The 20,052-nt window shown below is 38.4% G+C and overlaps 1 protein-coding gene across 1 annotated transcript in view; it reads left to right on the forward strand.

Moving 5' to 3' along the window:
• LOC126191267 (uncharacterized) overlaps positions 1-20,052 on the forward strand; it is a 123,386-nt gene that overhangs the window by 69,617 nt on the left and 33,717 nt on the right. Inside the window, exon 3 of the mRNA XM_049932079.1 lies at positions 15,091-15,160. Within this exon, the coding sequence (XP_049788036.1) occupies positions 15,091-15,160 (70 nt within the window). The remainder of the gene's footprint in view (positions 1-15,090; positions 15,161-20,052) is intronic.

Raw genomic sequence — 20,052 nt, forward strand, 5'->3', positions numbered from 1 at the left:
TAGTAACACATTGTTGTATTGAAAGAAACAAATTAAACACGAGTACAAAGTTCAAATCAGAAAAAAAACAACAAATTAATTTTTATGATAAGCAACAAATCAATCAGTACACAGTTCCACATTACATCTCATGCACTGGTATGTGGTAATGTTTTGCAGTTTATTCGAACACATTGTTGACTTTTTAGTTCCTGTATTTCCACAATCAAGTTGTTCAGTCCATAAAACCATAGTTCATGTGCTACAGTAGTGGATTGTGGGGGGCGTCCAGACCTTTTGATGGCATTGCATACTTCTTGTTGTGCCATTGACACAGAAACAAGGCCATTTTCATTTTGTATGGCAGAAGCAATAGTACTTCTTTTATCTTCGTCATGGTTCCTTCTTCTTTCCTTCTGAAGAATACAGTTTACTTTCACAGTCCCATTGGTCCCAAAACTTTGTTCTCTTAGAAAAATTACAGCAGCAATAGACACAATAGAATGATGCATAAAAATTATTAAAGTACTGTCATTACTGCAGAGTGTTATTTCTACCTAACACTGAAAAATTAGCATGTGTCCCTGTGATACAAGTAATGTTGCATAAATTTAAATAAATGACCTGTAATTGTTAGTTTATTAATCAAGTATTTTTCAGTTTTTGAATCATCATCATCATCATTTAAGACTGATTATGCCTTTCAGCATTCAGTCTGGAGCATAGCCCCCCTTATACAGTTCCTCCATGATCCCCTATTCAGTGCTAACATTGGTGCCTCTTCTGATGTTAAACCTATTACTTCAAAATCATTCTTAACCAAATCCAGGTACCTTCTCCTCGGTCTGCCCCGACTCCTCCTACCCTCTACTGCTGAATCCATGAGTCTCTTGGGTAACCTTGCTTCTCCCATGCGTGTAACATGACCCCACCATCTAAGCCTGTTCGCCCTGACTGCTACATCTATATAGTTCATTCCCAGTTTTTCTTTGATTTCCTCATTGTGGACACCCTCCTGCCATTGTTCCCATCTACTAGTACCTGCAATCATCCTAGCTACTTTCGTATCCGTAACCTCAACCTTGTTGATAAGGTAACCTGAATCCACCCAGCTTTCGCTCCCATACAACAAAGTTGGTCGAAAGATTGAACGGTGCACAGATAACTTAGTCTTGGTACTGACTTCCTTCTTGCAGAAGAGAGTCGATCGTAGCTGAGCGCTCACTGCATTAGCTTTGCTACACCTCGCTTCCAGTTCTTTCACTATGTTGCCGTCCTGTGAGAATATGCATCCTAAGTACTTGAAACCATCCACCTGTTCTAACTTTGTTCCTCCTATTTGGTACTCAATCCGTTTATATTTCTTTCCCACTGACATTACTTTCATTTTGGAGATGCTAATCTTCATACCATAGTCCTTACATTTCTGATCTAGCTCTGAAATATTACTTTGCAAACTTTCAATCGAATCTGCCATCACAACTAAGTCATCCGCATATGCAAGACTGCTTATTTTGTGTTCACATATCTTAATCTCACTCAGCCAGTCTATTGTTTTCAACATATGATCCATAAATAATATGAACAACAGTGGAGACAGGTTGCAGCCTTGTCTTACCCCTGAAACTACTCTGAACCATGAACTCAACTTACCGTCAACTCTAACTGCTGCCTGACTATCCATGTAAAGACCTTTAATTGCTTGCAAAAGTTTGCCTCCTATTCCATAATCTTCTAGAACAGACAATAACTTCCTCATAGGAACCCGGTCATATGCCTTTTCCAGATCTATAAAGCATAGATACAATTCCCTGTTCCACTCATAACACTTCTCCATTATTTGCCGTAAGCTAAAGATCTGGTCCTGACAACCTCTAAGAGGCCTAAACCCACACTGATTTTCATCCAATTGGCCCTCAACTAATACTCGCACTTTCCTTTCAACAGTACCTGAGAAGATTTTACCCACAACGCTGATTAAAGAGATACCTCTGTAGTTGTTACAATCTTTTCTGTTTCCATGTTTAAAGATTGGTGTGATTACTGCTTTTGTCCAGTCTGATGGAACCTGTCCCAACTCCCAGGCCATTTCAATTATCCTGTGTAGCCATTTAAGACCTGACATTCCACTGTATTTGATGAGTTCTGACTTAATTTCATCCACCCCAGCCGCTTTATTGCACTGCAATCTATTGACCATTTTTTCCACTTCCTCAAATGTGATCCTATTTCCATCATCATTCCTATCCCATTCTACCTCGAAATCTGAAACATTACTGATCGCATTTTCACCTACATTGAGCAACTCTTCAAAATATTCCCTCCATCTGCCCAAGGCATTCACAGGATTCACCAGCAGTTTTCCTGACCTGTCCAAAATACTTGTCATTTCCTTCTTACCTTCCTTTCGAAGACTGCTAATTACACTCCAGAATGGTTTTCCAGCAGCTTGACCCATAGTCCCCAACCTGTTTCCAAAGTCTTCCCACGATTTCTTCTTGGATGCTGCAATTATCTGTTTGGCTTTGTTTCTTTCTTCAACATAACTTTTTCTGTCTACCTGGGTTCTGGTATGTAGCCATTTTTGATATGCCTTCTTTTTCCTTTTACAGGCTGCCTTGACTGTATCATTCCACCAAGCTGTTTGCTTCATCCTACTTTTACACACTACTGTTCCAAGACATTCTTTAGCCACTTCTAGTACTGTGTCCCTGTACCTTGTCCATTCCTTTTCCAATGACTGTAATTAACTATATTCAACTAACTGGTACCTTTCTGAGATCGCTGTTATGTACTTGTACCTGATTTCCTTATCCTGAAGTTTCTCCACTCTTATCCTCCTACATATGGACCTGACCTCCTGCACTTTCGGCCTCACAATCCCAATTTCACTGCAGATTAAATAATGATCAGTGTCATCAAAGAATCCCCTGAAATCACGTGTGTCACTCACAGCCTTCCTGAATTCCTGATCTGTTATTATGTAGTCAATGACAGATCTGGTTCCCCTGCCTTCCCAAGTATACCGGTGAATGTTCTTATGTTTAAGAAAGGAGTTTGTGATTACTAAGCCCATACTGGCACAGAAATCCAAGAGTTGTTTCCCATTCCTGTTGGCCTCCATATCCTCTCCAAATTTACCCCTAACCTTTTCATACCCTTCTGTTCGATTTCCAATCCTGGCGTTAAAATCACCCATGAGCAGAACACTGTCCTTGTCCTTTACTCTAACAACTACATCACTGAGTGCCTCATAAAAACTATCCGTCTTATCTTGATCTGTCCCTTCACAATGCAAATATACTGACACAATCCTAATTTTCTTGCTAGACACTGTCAAATCTATCCACATCAGTCGTTCGTTTACATATCTTATTGCAAGTATGCGGGGTTCCATTTCTTTCCTGATGTAAAGCCCTACACCCCATTGTGCTATTCCTGCTTTGGCTCCTGACAGGTAGACCTTGTATTCTCCCACTTCCTCTTCTTTCTCACCCCTTACCCGATTGTCACTAACTGCTAAAACGTCCAGCCCCATCTTACTTGCAGCCTCTGTCAGCTCTACCTTCTTCCCAGAGTAGCCCCCATTGATATTAATAGCTCCCCATCTCATTACCATCTGTTTGCCAAGTCGTATCTTAGGAGTCCCTGGTTTGTCAGTTAGAGGTGGGACTCCGTCACCTCCAAAGGTCCGAGGCATTTTGCTCTGATTGTTGCCAGCATCATATTTAAAGTACCAGGGAAGCAGGTTGCTAGCCTTACTTGCCCCGAGTCCCATTGGGTTTTACCCCTAACGGCTGAGGGACTAACCGGTGGATTTTGTAGTCTTTGCTGTATGAGCACAAAGGTGACCACGACTCAGAATATGTCCAAGATGCCCAGCCTTATCCCAAAGAATCTGGTATCCCGACTGTCGGGACCACTTACTTGGCCACTCATACGTTGCCCGTGGTTCATGAACTAGGACATGACTACAGGAACCCACACCAAGAACCACTCAGTTTTTGAATGTGAATGAAAATTATTTTAATAGTTACACTTACTCTAAATCCATGGTGTGATTCAGCTGCCAATTGTTCTCCGTAATGGACTTCTTCCCACAATTACCGACGCAGGAAGGAGAGAGCAGATGTTCAACAACCCTTAAACAAGCATAACAAGATTATAGAAGTTCATTGTTCTCTAGTCCTGTCATGTGTACCATTAATGTAACACTGGGTGCTAATAGGTTAAATGTTGAATTCTAAGTTCCAGTGTTTCTTTCCAGAAGAACATTGAGTGGTGTTACCGCAGTGAGTCAGATCACAGCAAACGTTAATGATGTAGCAAAACCAATACATAATGGTACTGAAGGAGGAGAAGCAAATGCTAAATCTCAACAAGGCCCTACGGCCAGTTAAGAACACTTATTACATTCTACACAGAATATGTGAGGGAATTAACTCCACTCTTAACAAAGATTTACTGCAGATCCCTTAAACAAAGAAATCTTGCCAGCAGTAGGAAAAATCAAAAGAAGTCACTTATCTATAAAGGCAGCAGCACAATTTATTCTCAGAACTACCATTCTGTGTGTCTTCCATTTGTACCAGAAGTCTAGAACATATGTAGAGTTCAAACATAAAGACCAATTTCCTACTACATTGCAACGAGAATGGATCCTGAAAACCACCTTGATACAAAACGTAACTCTAATATATTTTGTCCTAAGAGCCATATAGAAAGATAAAAATGTAGTTTCATTTGATTCGGTGTCACACCAATGTTACTTACATATTTAGCCATAAGTAAGACTTGATTAAAAATTCCTAGAAAAAGGGTGGAATGCCTTCTACATACCCAGAAATATCATAGGGTCAATGCTGTTCAGATAGTATTAATTTTAATCTCAGACATCTTGCAGATGCAGTTCTCTCTGAAGAAGTATTAGCCAATAAAAATTGTAGTATCCAACCAGATGGGAGAAAGCTAAATAGTGGTAGCTAAGATTAAGATGTTAATGTAGAGAAATGTGAAATTCTGCAACCCAAAATTTAATATCCTTTAACTACATAATTCAGTCATTGTTGGGGGTCATGCTTACAAACATCTGGGAATAACAGAACAGTGAAATTAAGTGGAATTGTACGAGGAATGTTAAGTAAGTAATGCATCACCCCTTTTTTTCTGAAAACGGGTTGGTTTTATTCAGGATTCCTGTACACCATATTATTCCCAACTCATTTGGCTACAAAACCCTATTTTTAAACACAATGTCCATTCAGTGGGCTCTTCTGTCACCTTCCTGGGAGGGCCTGTATGCATAAATGGTACCATTGTACTGGTTGATATTGAAGCCGTTAGCTTGCTGCATCAGTAACCTCCCCATCATCCATGTACTGCTTCCTGTAGAATACATCCTTCATTAGACCAAACGGATGGAAGTTGGAAGGCATGAGACCTGGCTGTAGGGTGGATGGGAAAAAACACACCAACGAAGTTTTGTGAGCTCTTCTCTGGTGTGCGGACATGTGAGGCCTTGCATTTTCATGGAAAAGGAGACTTTTGTTTGCATTTTTGTCAAGGCGAATGTGCTGAAGTTGTTTCTTTGGTTTCTTGGGTTTCTTGAGGGTCGCGCAATACACTTCAGAGTTGATAGTTCCACTGTGAGGGAGGACATCAAACAGTATAACCCCTTCAGAGTCTCAGAAGACTGTCACCATGACTTTAATGTCTGACGTTGCAGCTGTGAACTATTTCTTCAGAGAGGAGGTGGTGTGGTGTTACCACTCCATATATTGCCGTTTTGTCTCCGGTTTGGAGTGATGAACCCATGTTTCATTGCCTCTGACAATATTTGACAAAGAATTGTCACGATCAGCCTCATAGTGTGCAAGCAATTCCACAGATGAAGTTTACGTGCATTTTGTACATATCTGTCATGGTCCCACACATTATTGGCACATGCAGTGTTCAAAACATCTTGTGCAATGCTTCTGTTTCAGCCATGCAGTATCTGATCATGCATGTGGTACAGCTGAACAGCTCCTGCTGGAGGGGTGGCATAGGTATGCAGCCATCTGTTAGGCAACTGGCCATGTTCTGTTCGAAGTGACTATGGTGCAAATGGTTTCATTACAATTAAATCTGACAATACCCAAATGAGTTACGGCACATATAAACTCCAGAAACAGCTTTGTTTTCCCAAATTGCTTGAAGTGAACAGTTTAAGCTGTATTGAGGAAAATTAGAGTGATTTTTTTTTTTTTTTTTTTTTTTTTTTTTCCCTTTAGATAGTACATTTTGTTCCTCCGGCAATGCTTCAGGGTCCATCTCTCTTTGACTACCCTGTTGGTAAGGCTCACAAGTGGAGACCAATCTTGTGGTGCAACATTCACAATAGCTTATTTTGTCAACATTTCCAACCTAAGATTAATTTTTTATTGTCTCCTACCACATAGCTTTCCACATGGGTCACATGAGTTCAATAAGATGGAAAGAGCATGGTATGGAGGAAGACTGATTACTTTATCTTCTTCACTGTAGCCAGTTTGTTGAGATGGAAATATCCCCCGCCCCCTGCCTCCCCCCCCTTATATGGTCTTAGAAGTTCCGCCGTTAATTCTGTCTTATTCATGTGAGGTTCAGTTTGTTTTTATGGCATATTTCTCTGATGCAGGTTACCTACAGGCTTTTGTCAGTGTATGATGTGTCTTGTCCTGCCGAACCACTTGATCGTGTTGAATGAAATGTTCCTCATGGCACACAGATAATGTAATTTCCAGGCCATTGAGTCACTTATCTCTATGATAAACTGCTGGGATGAAAACTTTTCGTGAAACCGAACTCAAGATAGTTCCGAAAGGGCGACTTACTCTTACTAAATAATTCAATTTCTTTGAGGTTGAAAAGAAACTTGTTGAACATTGCAACTCCTTTTGTTGATGATGACAATATGAATGTTTGGATATTACACGGTGCTAGAATGTGTCTATCATTGTTATCTATTTGTCATAGCTTCTGTTCTTGTCTGTAGTTTCCAAGAAAGAATGACCTATGATGCTTGATCATGCTCATCTGCTTTCCTTTCTATTAACTTCCCAGCAAGCAACACCATAAACTTATGAATGTGCATTGGTGCCTACCTGTCTTGGTTGGTTGGTTTGGAGAGGAGGCGATCAAACTACAGAGTCATCTGTCCCTAAGCTGTCTTGAAATACCTAAAACTGGCCCCCCACTATTGCACCCTGGTCCAGAATACTCACATGCAGACTATGCCCATTCACATCCTTAACCATGGATATAGACCAACTCTGAAGCCAGTGATCATGAACTCATGGAACTTTCTTTTACTGCAAACCTTGAGACTTACCGTACTACTACTGAAACAAAGCTAATGTAAAACCAAAGTTCACAGTAACATCTGACAAATGAAGAACACTTAAATGCTATTAAAAAAAAAATGTACACTTCCCAGTAAGAGCAGAGTAAAGCAGAAGTAATGAATGCTGACCAACTCATGCTACTGTTTACTGATGCCACAGCAATGAGTTAATTTATACGGCCATGGTTTGGTGCACCATGTACGTAACGGTTCTCTGTATATGTTGCTTAAGATTTTGTATATCAGTATGATTTCACTTTGGATGCAAGTTTTTGTCAGGAATATTTTATAATTAGTATTGAGAGTGCTTTTGTATTCCCCCCCCCCCCCCCCCCCCCTCCCACCACAGTTTCCAATTTGAAATTAAATTTTCATTTACTAAACACTCATTAAATAGTTTCTATAACTTCACAGTTAACCAAACTTTTAAAATTTTGAAATTAGTAATTCTTGTTATAGGTCCAATATATTCATATACTTATGGATTAGTAAACAGTATTATTGTTTCAGGCTTCATTTTTCTTAATTATGCTAAATATTTCTTTTCACTAAACCTTCTTTAAAGCTTCCAGTAACACAGGATAATGGTTTTGTCATATAAACTTTTCAGACGCTGCAGTATGATTATAACACTCAACTTTCCATGGTAATCACAATAATCAAACATTGCAATAAACAGTAGTTTGTCATAATCACAATTACGGTACATAGTATTTCCAACAGCTGTCCTTTCATTGTGAGGTGCAACATACAGACTAAACATTTCCAGAGATTTTCATGTTTTTTCCCTTTTCTAATTAAAAAAAAATTGGTGCAAGGACCCTGAACAAAATGGCGAGATCCTCTACCAGTCATTGGCCATCAGCTAACATTGTAATTCTGGCTGACAGCAATTTTCCACTCACAATGAAGTGTATGATGTTGTGTTGCTCTGACCCTCACTCGCTCAACATAAAATGTAAAAAAATACACTCTTTTGATTATTTCCTAAAATCATACTGTGTAAAAACTCTTTAATGAGATTTTAAAATAAATACATATTCTTACATCACTCAGGGGTGACAAAGGCAGCAGTGTGCTGGAAAAGTCTGTGACATTACAAACACCCTGTGACATTTTCTTTTACTGCAAATCTTGAGACTTATCACACTGCTACTGAAACAGCACAGATACAGGACACTAGTACACAGTAACAGCTGACAAGCACAGAACACTTCAACTACAGGGAGGGGGGAAACTTACTTCACAACAAGAGCAGAGGAACACAGAAGCAGTGAATGCTCACCAGTTCATGCTAGTGTTTAACGATGCCACAGCAACAGATCGTACTGTACGTGCTGAGCTGTTGGGGCACATGAGGGGAAAGAGGGTCGCTGTTGATGTTACCTGTGCAACATCATCATGTTCTCACCACTGGGCCAGACTGTCAAAAGTCTCAAGCTATTTTAGTCACACAATTCTTAGTCACACAGTTCGTGTTCTTTAATCAACCTTCAGAGATCGCAGGTTCCTGATACCTAAAGTACTCAAAATCTTTGAAAAACTTCTGAAATTTTGTCAGTGGTGTTTTGCTTCATCCTGCGTAAGGAATGATTATCGGCAGTTTCTCATTCATAAAACACATTTTGATGTTGGTTTCCAGTGAGACAATCGTGTTACACCTCGTGTAAGGAGGAGAAACGTCTACCAGGATTCGATAGTGGCAGGATTGTGCCTTATGGAGACTGTGGTTTACTGTGCCTCGACATTGTCTTGTGTTGGTTGGTATTACATGACTATCATGTGAGTATGGAATCAGTGATTCAGGAGGTGTGTATTAAATACCATGTGGGATCTCAACCGTCCCTTGTGACTAAAGCTTGAGAGCACAGAGGTATTGTTCACTCAGATCTGCAGGATCATAAAACCACATTGTGTACTTTTAAGTCAGGAAATGGGCTCATTTGTCACATGTCAGTTTCCTGTTTGGTCAGTGCAAAGACATTTTGAGTGCCACGGACCATCAGCGCTTCCGTAGGTGCAGCAGCAGAGAGGTACGCTGACTTTGGTGTACCCAGTGACAACATTAGACACAGGGTAGCACCAAGTTATCTTTTCATATGATTTCTGGTTTTGCACATGAATGCTTATGAATTGTGTTTGTCATTATCATATTAACCCAGCATCTAGCACAATCATGTGGGTGTGCCATTGAGTGCACGATACAGTAACTGCTGGCTAACAGAGCTAGTAATTAGGAGTGCACCTGTTATATTTTTGATGTGCTAACTTCTCAGGTGTGCTCTATATTCTCAGTCTCTATTATGTTATCCTTCAACATATAGTGCATGACTGCATGTAGCCTGAGAACTAATTTAGTACGGAAGGTGTTTGAGTATTGCCTTGGATGGTATGTTCTGATCTCTCAACTGTTGAAGACATCTAATTGTTGGTTATGAAGAGATTGGTGCATTACCACTCGCCAGCGAATACAATTCATGAAGTGTGTCATAGAGTTGAAGCAGCGTGGATGATATTTCTGTATATGTCATCCACATTCGACTTGATGCTCAGCTGTGTTAGGGCCATTGTTGCTGCTAGAGAAGGCAGCTCTATTTAGTAAACCTAGCATCCTGTACCCACCTGAATCATCAACAAATTCAATTTAAGTGTATGCTTCCTGCTATACTTTACATGCACAATAAGTAAAATTTTGTTAGGTCTTACTCCATAAGGAAACAGGTGTGTCCAGTGAATGTGGTAAAGAGTACAGCAATCAGTTGCAAATAATATTTATTGCCAGTCTAGATTTCAGTCACTGGGTGGCCTTCTTAAAGTGCTAAAAGGCTTATAAAAACCATTTACTATATGATATGTGATCCTTACTATATGTACTGTTATATAAGTGTTACATGTGAGTCAGTGATAAAGTACATACCAGCAAATGTAAGTTCAAACATTGCAACAACTTATATACTGTATACACATAGTCTCACCTGGACTATTCGTGTCAAAGGTTGAGTTCACCCTGAGGCTGCTGTTCACAATTATTATACAACTGGCTTCAGTGTACGTCATGCCAGTCTACAGCATCATCCACATGTGTGATGCGTAGACAAAGTATATTAAACGTATTTTAAAATTTGTATGTTATATCATTTTCTTTATTATTTTGTACTTTTACAAAACTTGTGACTTTGACAGAGCACTGAAAAACCTGAGTCGAAACAAGGCCCCCGGAGTAGACAACATGCCATTGGAACTACTGATGGCCTTGGGAGAGCCAGTCCTGACAAAACTCTACCATCTGGTGAGCAAGATGTATGAAACAGGCGAAATACCCTCAGACTTCAAGAAGAATATAATAATTCCAATCCCAAAGAAAGCAGGTGTTGACAGATGTGAAAATTACCGAACAATCAGTTTAATAAGACACAGCTGCAAAATACTAACACGAATACTTTGCAGACGAATGGAAAAACTAGTAGAAGCCGACCTCGGGGAAGATCAGTTTGGATTCCGTAGAAATACTGGAACACGTGAGGCAATACTGACCTTACGACTTATCTTAGAAGAAAGATTAAGGAAAGGCAAATCTACGTTTCTAGCATTTGTAGACTTAGAGAAAGCTTTTGACAATGTTGACTGGAATATTCTCTTTCAAATTCTAAAGGTGGCAGGGGTAAAATACAGGGAGAGAAAGGCTATTTACAATTTGTACAGAAACCAGATGGCAGTTATAAGAGTCGAGGGACATGAAAGGGAAGCAGTGGTTGGGAAGGGAGTGAGACAGGGTTGTAGCCTCTCCCCGATGTTATTCAATCTGTATATTGAGCAAGCAGTAAAGGAAACAAAAGAAAAATTCGGAGTAGGTATTAAAATCCATGGAGAAGAAATAAAAACTTTGAGGTTCGCCGATGACATTGTAATTCTGTCAGAGACAGCAAAGGACTTGGAAGAGCAGTTGAACGGAATGGACAGTGTTCTGAAAGAAGGATATAAGATGAACATCAACAAAAGCAAAACAAGGATAATGGAATGTAGTCGAATTAAGTCGGGTGATGTTGAGGGTATTAGATTAGGAAATGAGACACTTAAAGTAGTAAAGGAGTTTTGCTATTTGGGGAGCAAAATAACTGATGATGGTCGAAGTAGAGAGGATATCAAATGTAGACTGGCAATGGCAAGGAAAGCGTTTCTGAAGAAGAGAAATTTGTTAACATCGAGTATAGATTTAAGTGTCAGGAAGTCATTTCTGAAAGTATTTGTATGGAGTGTAGCCATGTATGGAAGTGAAACTTGGACAGTAAATAGTTTGGACAAGAAGAGAATAGAAGCTTTCGAAATGTGGTGCTACAGAAGAATGCTGAAGATTAGATGGGTAGATCACATAACTAATGAGAAAGTATTGAATAGGATTGGGGAGAAGAGAAGTTTGTGGCACAACTTGAGCAGAAGAAGGGATCGGTTGATAGGACACGTTCTGAGGCATCAAGGGATCACCAATTTAGTGTTGGAGGGCAGTGTGGAGGGTAAAAATCGTAGGGGGAGACCAAGAGATGAATACACTAAGCAGATTAAGAAGGATGTAGGTTGCAGTAGGTACTGGGAGATGAAGAAGCTTGCACAGGATAGAGTAGTACGGAGAGCTGCATCAAACCAGTCTCAGGACTGACGACCACAACAACAACGTGACTTGTGCAAGTAAAACAAAAAATGTGGTTGTAACTAAAAACAGTGTCAAATGTTTTATAGTTCTAGAATGGTGAATCAAATACAAATGGGATTTTAATTTAAGAAAAAATCGTTTATTGAAAGACAAAAGACAGTTGGTTTATTTTTCCACATAGTTTTGGCTTTAGAAATACAGTTTTCCCAGCGAGAAGCTGGTTGCACCAGGACACAGTTGCGCATGAATTCCTCCATCCCCTCGCCATATTGAAGTTGGTGCCCTCCTAAAATTACTTTAAGCACTCCAAACAAATGGAAATCACAGAGCAATAGGTCCAGTGCATTTACTGTATAAAATTTGATTGATAGGACATCTGCAACGGAGTATCGTTGAATCAGATAATAAATCAACTCAGCTGTAAAAGATTTATTTGTTAATCATAACCAATTTCGGGTGACTACCAAGTCCATCTTCAGGTGAACAAGAACGGTGAGGTGCGTGGCCGCCCCACACTGGACACAAGGCTGCTGGCTGGTCGCAGCCGCATGTGAAAGTGAGATCCAGTATCAACTGAAGTTGTCTTTTATCTAATTCCATTTCCTGTAGTTTGGAGACTGTTGGAGCTGCATCATGGGCCCTGGCATTGTTGTGGTAGAGGATGGCCTATCAAATTGGTTGGTCTTGGATTCTGTGGTGATATGCATCCCTAACCTTGTTGAGCAGTTTACAGATATTGATTGTGCATTGATCAAGCAAAAAATCAGTGAGCAAAATGAATCATTTGTTGAAAAAAAGACTGTTGAAAGATCATTGCCAGTTGATGGCCGAAGATCGTTGCCAGCTGACAGTTGAGTTTTATCTGTAACTGGAGCCCCCTCCTCTTTCCTCTGCCACTCCTTACTAGGTTGTTTGGATTTGGGACTGTAATGGTAGACCCATGTCTCATCGCAGGTGACGATCCCGACTCAAAAATGCATCACTTTCTTACGCAAACCTTGCTGTAGGCCTCTGACATACTTCCAAAAGTCTCATTCTGATTGTTGGTCAAGAGCAGGGAGAGCCATCTGGAACACACTTTACAGAAATGTAGGTCATTTGTAATGATTGCTCCCGTAACTTATTCTGACGTGCTGTGCAATTTCTGATAATGATCTCGCCCGTCAATTTCCTTCAAGAATGTCTCGAACCGCGCCAGTGTCGTAGTCTGTAACGCTGGTCTGAGGAAGGCACTAACATTGCTGATTTTCTGCACATTCTCACCCTTCCTTGAATTTTTTAAGTCAGGAAAACAAACTGGCCGGTGACAGTGTTTGGTCACTGAACTATGCGTTGTGCAGTGGAGGATTCATCTGTTGCCCCGACATGGTGAGCATTACTGACAAAGCAGTTGGAAGAAGTATGTAATGTCTGGCTCTCCTAACCCTCAGTGGGCCCAACCAACAATACTAGAAGCAAGAGTATGGTCCTGCCGACTGTTTATATTTTATTCATCCTTGTATGTATGTGGTTGTAACTGTGTGAACTAACCAGTGGCATCAGTTATTGCTGCACACTTTACATATAGGTTAAAAACAGAGTAACTCTTATCCATATGACCCACACTTATAAATTTATTAAAGCAATGTTAAATTCTAAGTACAGTTTAAGGAATTAGGACAGACAAAAATGGTGTTTTGTTTTAACAGCAGTGGGATATCAAACGGCCCCAAAATCTTTCTGATAGTAAAACATTTCAGACTCCTCCAATAGATCCATAAGCGTATCCTTCTCACATGGACTGAGCATCTTCACGTGTGAGCACATAACTGGTACACTATGCCCATTTTCGTTGAGGTGGGCCATGAAATTACATTTTTCTGCACATTGTTTTGATCTACCTGGCTTCCGGTTTGGCTACCAGTTTGTCCCACATAGCAGGCAAGCAGCAGTAATCGAAACAACCTTGAGAGCTTGTGGACGGGTCTATGACTATGTTGCAGAAGTTCTGTTGGGAAGTCCTGACATGCCCTCCATACAGTCCCAGTTTGCCCCCATGTGATTTCGATATTTTGGGAGCCCACAAGAAAGACATTCATCGTTGTTGATTTGTTTGGACAAATCATGGTTCCATAGGCAACCAAAAACATTTTCCCCATGAGAGCATTGACATTCTTGTTTCACAGTAGCATAAATGTATAAACAGTTGTGATGGTAACTTTTGAAACAATAAACAGTTCACTTACTTTTTGTCTACTGTCTGCTTGTCATTTGACAACCCTGTATAGTAACATTTTCATTGTTCTAGAATTTATTGAAGCAACAACAAATGAAACAATTTTGAATGATGTATACATAGAGAAACAGGCACAATTGAGACAATTCAAACACATTTCAATGACGGTGAAGCGATGAATTTTGATTGTTGTAATTATAACTGATAAACATTAAATGGTGTTTAAGAATAGACACTGTTGTAATCTATTGTGTGAAGACTCTGATGAGTCTTTACTGACTTCAAATAACTATACCTGGAGAATGATTTTAACAGAGGTTGGAAGAGGAGTAAGTAAAGGGCAGAAGTGAAGAAAAGAAGTTGTAGAAAAGAAATAAGCATTCTGCACAAAAGAGAGCTGATCACAGGAATAATTTTGATGGGGGACGAGATCAAAATGTAAGTTATAAGAAAACAGGAGGAAAGGAAATGAAAAGTGAAGTGAAATTTGTATGTAAAATGATAGTTTAATAAAAACAATGATAACAGTAAAAATTCGCTTTAAACAGTTAGGTAGTGAAAAGTTGTAGGTAAAGCTGTTTATCAAAAGGCATGCTTTTGCTTTAGTATTTAACTGGCTTGTGCAATTGCTATGATATAAATTTCCCATGAATATATATGAGATTTTCTTTACGTTACACAGCACTTAACTCCCAAACAATTTTACTATCGCGTATACTGGGAACTAATTGTTGCCTTATGTTTCAAAGACACCAGACAAACCTGAAAATTATCATACAACCTAGACATAAATGTTACTAATCTTTTTCTTTGTAACCTCATACATCTTATTTTCTCTACAAAATAATGATGATTGATTTTTTTGTTTTTGTTTTTGTTTGATAGGTGAAGGGGCTGTCTGCAATGACCAAGGAGGCACTCGGTTTGTCATCTACAGGGAACAAAGCTGTTACCGGTAATATATCATGTGTTAAGCTTTTGGATTCTGTAAAATAGTCACGTATCATGCAAGAGCGTGAAACCTCTTTTAGTGGAATTTAAATTAATTTTTACATTAATTGAGCAAAACAGACTGCCACCTGTTAACAAGAATTGTGATGTTCGTTTGTTCATGCAAAAGTTGTTATTCTATGAAGTGGCAGTCCACAAAAACACTATTATTTCATATGTGATGATAATAACCACTCAGAACCATTTTCAGCGCACGTGTGTGTGTGTGTGTGGGGGGGGGGGGGGGGCATGTGTGTAGTGTAAACAATGAAAGTTACATATAAAATGAGTATGCATTTTAGTTGCATTCAAGGATCTTTATAGGTGTCTGGACTTCTGAGAGTAATGTATACAATTTTCGTTCCATAGATCAAAAAGAGGAGATCCTTAAGGATGTGGAACATGTCACATTAAAAACAGTCATCACAGTAAATAAACATATTTTATAGTGTCACTAACAGTCACAATTCTTTATCAACTTACTTTAATTATTTTAATACTACAATCTGTTTTGAAGTGCAGCTTTATTGTCAGGCAAAAATAACAGCACAAAGATATTTAATGTATTGTTGTAATTGTACATATGCCAAGACTACATTTATTTGTGTTAAATGTTTTTGTGTTACAGTATTGCAATAATTAAAGTAAGATAACAGAGGATTACGACTGATATTGTTCTCTATGAAACCTGTTCAAGCAGTCATTCTAGAGTAACAAGGAATATGGCTTTGAATTCGTAGTGCCACTGTCAGTGAAAAGCTTTGAGAACGTACTGGCTTTTTGATGACTGGCTTAAGAAATTTGGGCAGTGAATTTTTTATGATGCTTATCATCACATACCTTTGTTACGATGTCATACTGAAAAGTAATGCCTCTGAATTTTTTATTCTGTTCTCAATATTGTTTGAGGTATTGCACGTCATGCATATTACTCTGTTGACATTTCCCGTTTCTCTGATGTGAGTTACGATCCTGTGCCATTGCAGGGTTCTAAATTGTTGCGTGTAACATGGCAGAATGTAACATAACTATCAGTGCATGAGAAACTGCATGCTGTAATAACCATCCATATATGGAGCAGTCTCTCCCTCAGCATGACAATGCCAGACCACACACAAGTGCTGTGACATCTGCAAAATTCGATGCCTTGGGTTCACTGTCTTCCATCATCCTCCACACAGTCTAATTTTCATCTGTTTCTAAAACTTAAAGAACACCTTTGAGGATTTCACTTTGATAGTGGTGAAGTGATGTAGGCAGAGACGAGGTTGTGGGTCTGTCAGCAAAGTCAAACCTTCTGCAATGAGAGTATCAGCAGACTGGTCTCTCATTGGGAGAAATGTGTCCATTGTCTGGGTGACTATGTGGATAAATAAAAATGTAGGCATAAGAATAAAGGTGTAGAATATTAATATAATAAAATAAAATATGTTTTATTTTTAGAAAACTTGAAGAATTTTCATATAAAAATTCAGAGGCATTGGTTTTCAGCATGATCTTTTTTTTTTTTTTAAGAACATACTCGGGACAAGTCTGTGTGAATACTACAGATACTTGTGTAGTTGGAGCTGGACATCTTTCATGAAGGTTAGGAACTACTTCATATAATACTCAGCTGTACTTATATTCTTTTTTGACTATCAATTTTGCTAAGTTTCTGACCACCTGTGGACCATAACACATGTTGATGTTTACATTGCCAGACAGAAAACATATCTGTTACATCATATGGTATACCTCGATTGAAAATTTCAAGAATTATTAATTATTGTAATAAAATATTATATAGAGTAGTCTTGATCATGTACAAAACATTAATAAGTAGTGACTGGTTTTGACCCAATGTGGATCTTCTTCAAATTACTCTCTGTAATTTAAGAGTACAACTGAATAGAGGGAAACACATAATATAACAAACATTAAGTTAAAAATAAATTATACAGTGTTATACTGAGTGCTGACATATGGAGAAAATGGCGCAGAGCAGGGATTGTGGATACCACTGACTATTGATTGCAGACTGTGTGGTAGTGTCATTTTGTTAAATAGCAGATGCCCCGTCACTTGCCTGTCACCCTGTGATGATATACATCATGTCAAAACAGGTCACTGCTTAGGAATTAAAGTATTTTTATGCAATCAAGACCATTCTGTATAATAATTCGTTACTGTTTTTTGTGATTCCTGCTATGACCAATGTGTTTACAGAGATTAATTATTGCATTTGTGGAAAGCACAGTTGAATACTTTGTTTGTGGGCCAAAGATGGTCAGAATGTGACCAAAATCAGTAGTTAAAAGAATTGCAGTTGTTTATTGAATGAAGCAGTTCATAGCTTATATTACAAATAGTTCATTGGAAACACTTACAGGGAAATAGTCAGACTTGTCCAGTGCTGAGTTAACTTTTTGAATCCTCAGAGGGGGTAAAAACCTACAATTTATTTGTATTAAAAGGCAGAAAAATGATACATCAGTGACTTTATTAGTAAAAGCACGTAATGATATTAGATTTGGTCTATATCCGGGTTATTTGTAAAAGGTATGTTGGTGTTCCTTTTAAGTGTAATGGCAGCCAATCTCTCAATCTTTTCAGAATGTCTTTAGAGTGTCAACGTGTACAATATTATTGAAATAGTCCCACACATGAATGTTAAGAGCCACAGAAATAATTAATAGTCTTATGTGGTCAGATTTTAAAATAAATTTCAAGAAGGCATGACTTTCATTGTTATGCATGAATCCGTAATCTCACATGTTCACTTCCATATTCGGTGTTAAAGAGGTTAAGGCAAAATGTGGAATTCTATTGGAGTTTCAGAGTTGAAATGATCTTGAGATTTCATACTATTTATCATCTCCAGCAAATATAATCTATGTTTGGCAGTGAGGGTGAAAATGGCAGAGGTGATGAAAGCAAGGGAGAGTGGAAATGAAATCACTTGTATTGAAAATGTGCCATGTATTTGTGAATCTGATTCTGTAAATAGTGTTCATTATAAACTTCCTGATTGTTTGCAAATGTGATGGAAAGAAGATTTCTGTAAGAAAAATGAGTAATTGATAGTACAAAAACAAACTGGGATGCAAAAGTTGTAAGAAAGTTGGGATGTTGGGGCCACAAAGAAGTAATCAGGGAATGAATATTTTGCAACAGTGATTAACAGTTTCCTTATCATGCTTAGGAGAAAGTGAAACAGACCAGATGACATCTGTGAAAGAAAATATGTAAACGCAAAGAAATGTTTTCAGAACTGCCTACAAAGTTGCCGGAAGGAATCAACTATTAAATGATTTTGAGTCTGAAACTGATGTTCACAAATTGAAAGTGGTGGATGTAGGGTGTATTCTTCATTCCAGGTTTGCATGTGTCAGCATACTAAGTCACATTGCTGCAAAAATGAAAGCCAGAGCCATCAAAAATATAATTGGGTCACATAGCAAAATTTCCTTGATACCTGATGAAAGTTCAAAAATCGACCAATTGTCTTAATTGATTATGTGTATTTGAACAATGTTACCTGATGTGACAAAATCAACTAATATTTTTCTTAATTTGTTTGAAATAGAATGCACATGCACAACAGGTGAAGGTATGTTCAGAGCAGCAAGAATAATTTGTAGGCAAGAGGCAACACTGAAAGGAAAATGTATGAAGTTCTTCTGAAGAAAATCACCAGTATTGACTTTATTGTATTTGGTTTTAATGCCATATTGATAACAAAAATGAAATAAAAATAAAAAACACTACTCAGAGTGCTTGAAGATAGAAAGGTAAATAGAGGTCCATATTATAATAAAGCCCTCAAAGCAAAGGATTAATTATGGTTCAGAGGGATTTCTCTTCAGAAAGGATATGAAATGAGATGTACCGCTGGGCCTAGTTCCATCGACCTAACACCCTACTTCATTTCGTGAAAGGTTATGCAAGTGAATGGAAGACAGACTTTTAAGTGACGAAGATGAAATAGTTTATGCACCGAAGTTACGTTATACAACAGTTATTAGTGTCAAATGTTCCTCTGCCACTGCTTCTATGTTTGCTCCAAATTCTATCTTGCTGTAGTGCTAAATTGCTGCTGTGATACTCTGTTTAATTTTTAAAATACACTTTTTGAGATGGAAAATGCAGTGTCCGTGGTAACTGGCTTGAAGAGACAGATGGTTTGAAAAGTAAAGTCTCTGCACAGGGAAAAAAGTTAGTGAAAGTGAAGTATCTTGCAGTTTGTGTTCTTGCTGTATTAATTGTGACACTAATGGTATTCAGGCAATTTTTAACCAGTGATTGTAACTTAGGAATTAAATGTGCACCACATCAGTTAAATTTATAACTTACAGATCAGAGACAATCTTGTTAAATGTGCCAACAACATGTGTGTTACATACCAAGAATATTTCCACCATCACTGCTTTGATTTGGGCAATGAAATAAGTGATTTCTAATTACTCTTTGAAATTGCCAAATGATTTTGGTAATGTTTTCGAGATGATGTGCCCTGATAGTGTTCCTGAGCATTTTTCACTTTCGTCTAAGAAAACGGGATAATTAATAACTAATGAGCTGAGGACATATGTTAGAAGTAGTATGTTCATCATATTACACATTGAGTTTTGATGAAACTACTAGATTTAAGGATAAAGAAGAATTGCAGACAACCATTACATTTTGGTCAGGGTGTAACATAACAATGTGTCACCTAAGAACTTTCTTCATAGGCAGAGCAGATAGTGAAACATTACATCAGAAATTATGTGAAGCACTTTTTGAAACCAATTTGTTTCTAAATAAATGCCTTATGCTGATATCAGACACACCTGATGTCAAGAAGAAAAGTGTTTAGTCTTTTAGATAGTGATG

Source organism: Schistocerca cancellata, chromosome 1, assembly GCF_023864275.1.
Source record: "Schistocerca cancellata isolate TAMUIC-IGC-003103 chromosome 1, iqSchCanc2.1, whole genome shotgun sequence".
NCBI lineage: Eukaryota > Metazoa > Arthropoda > Insecta > Orthoptera > Acrididae > Schistocerca > Schistocerca cancellata.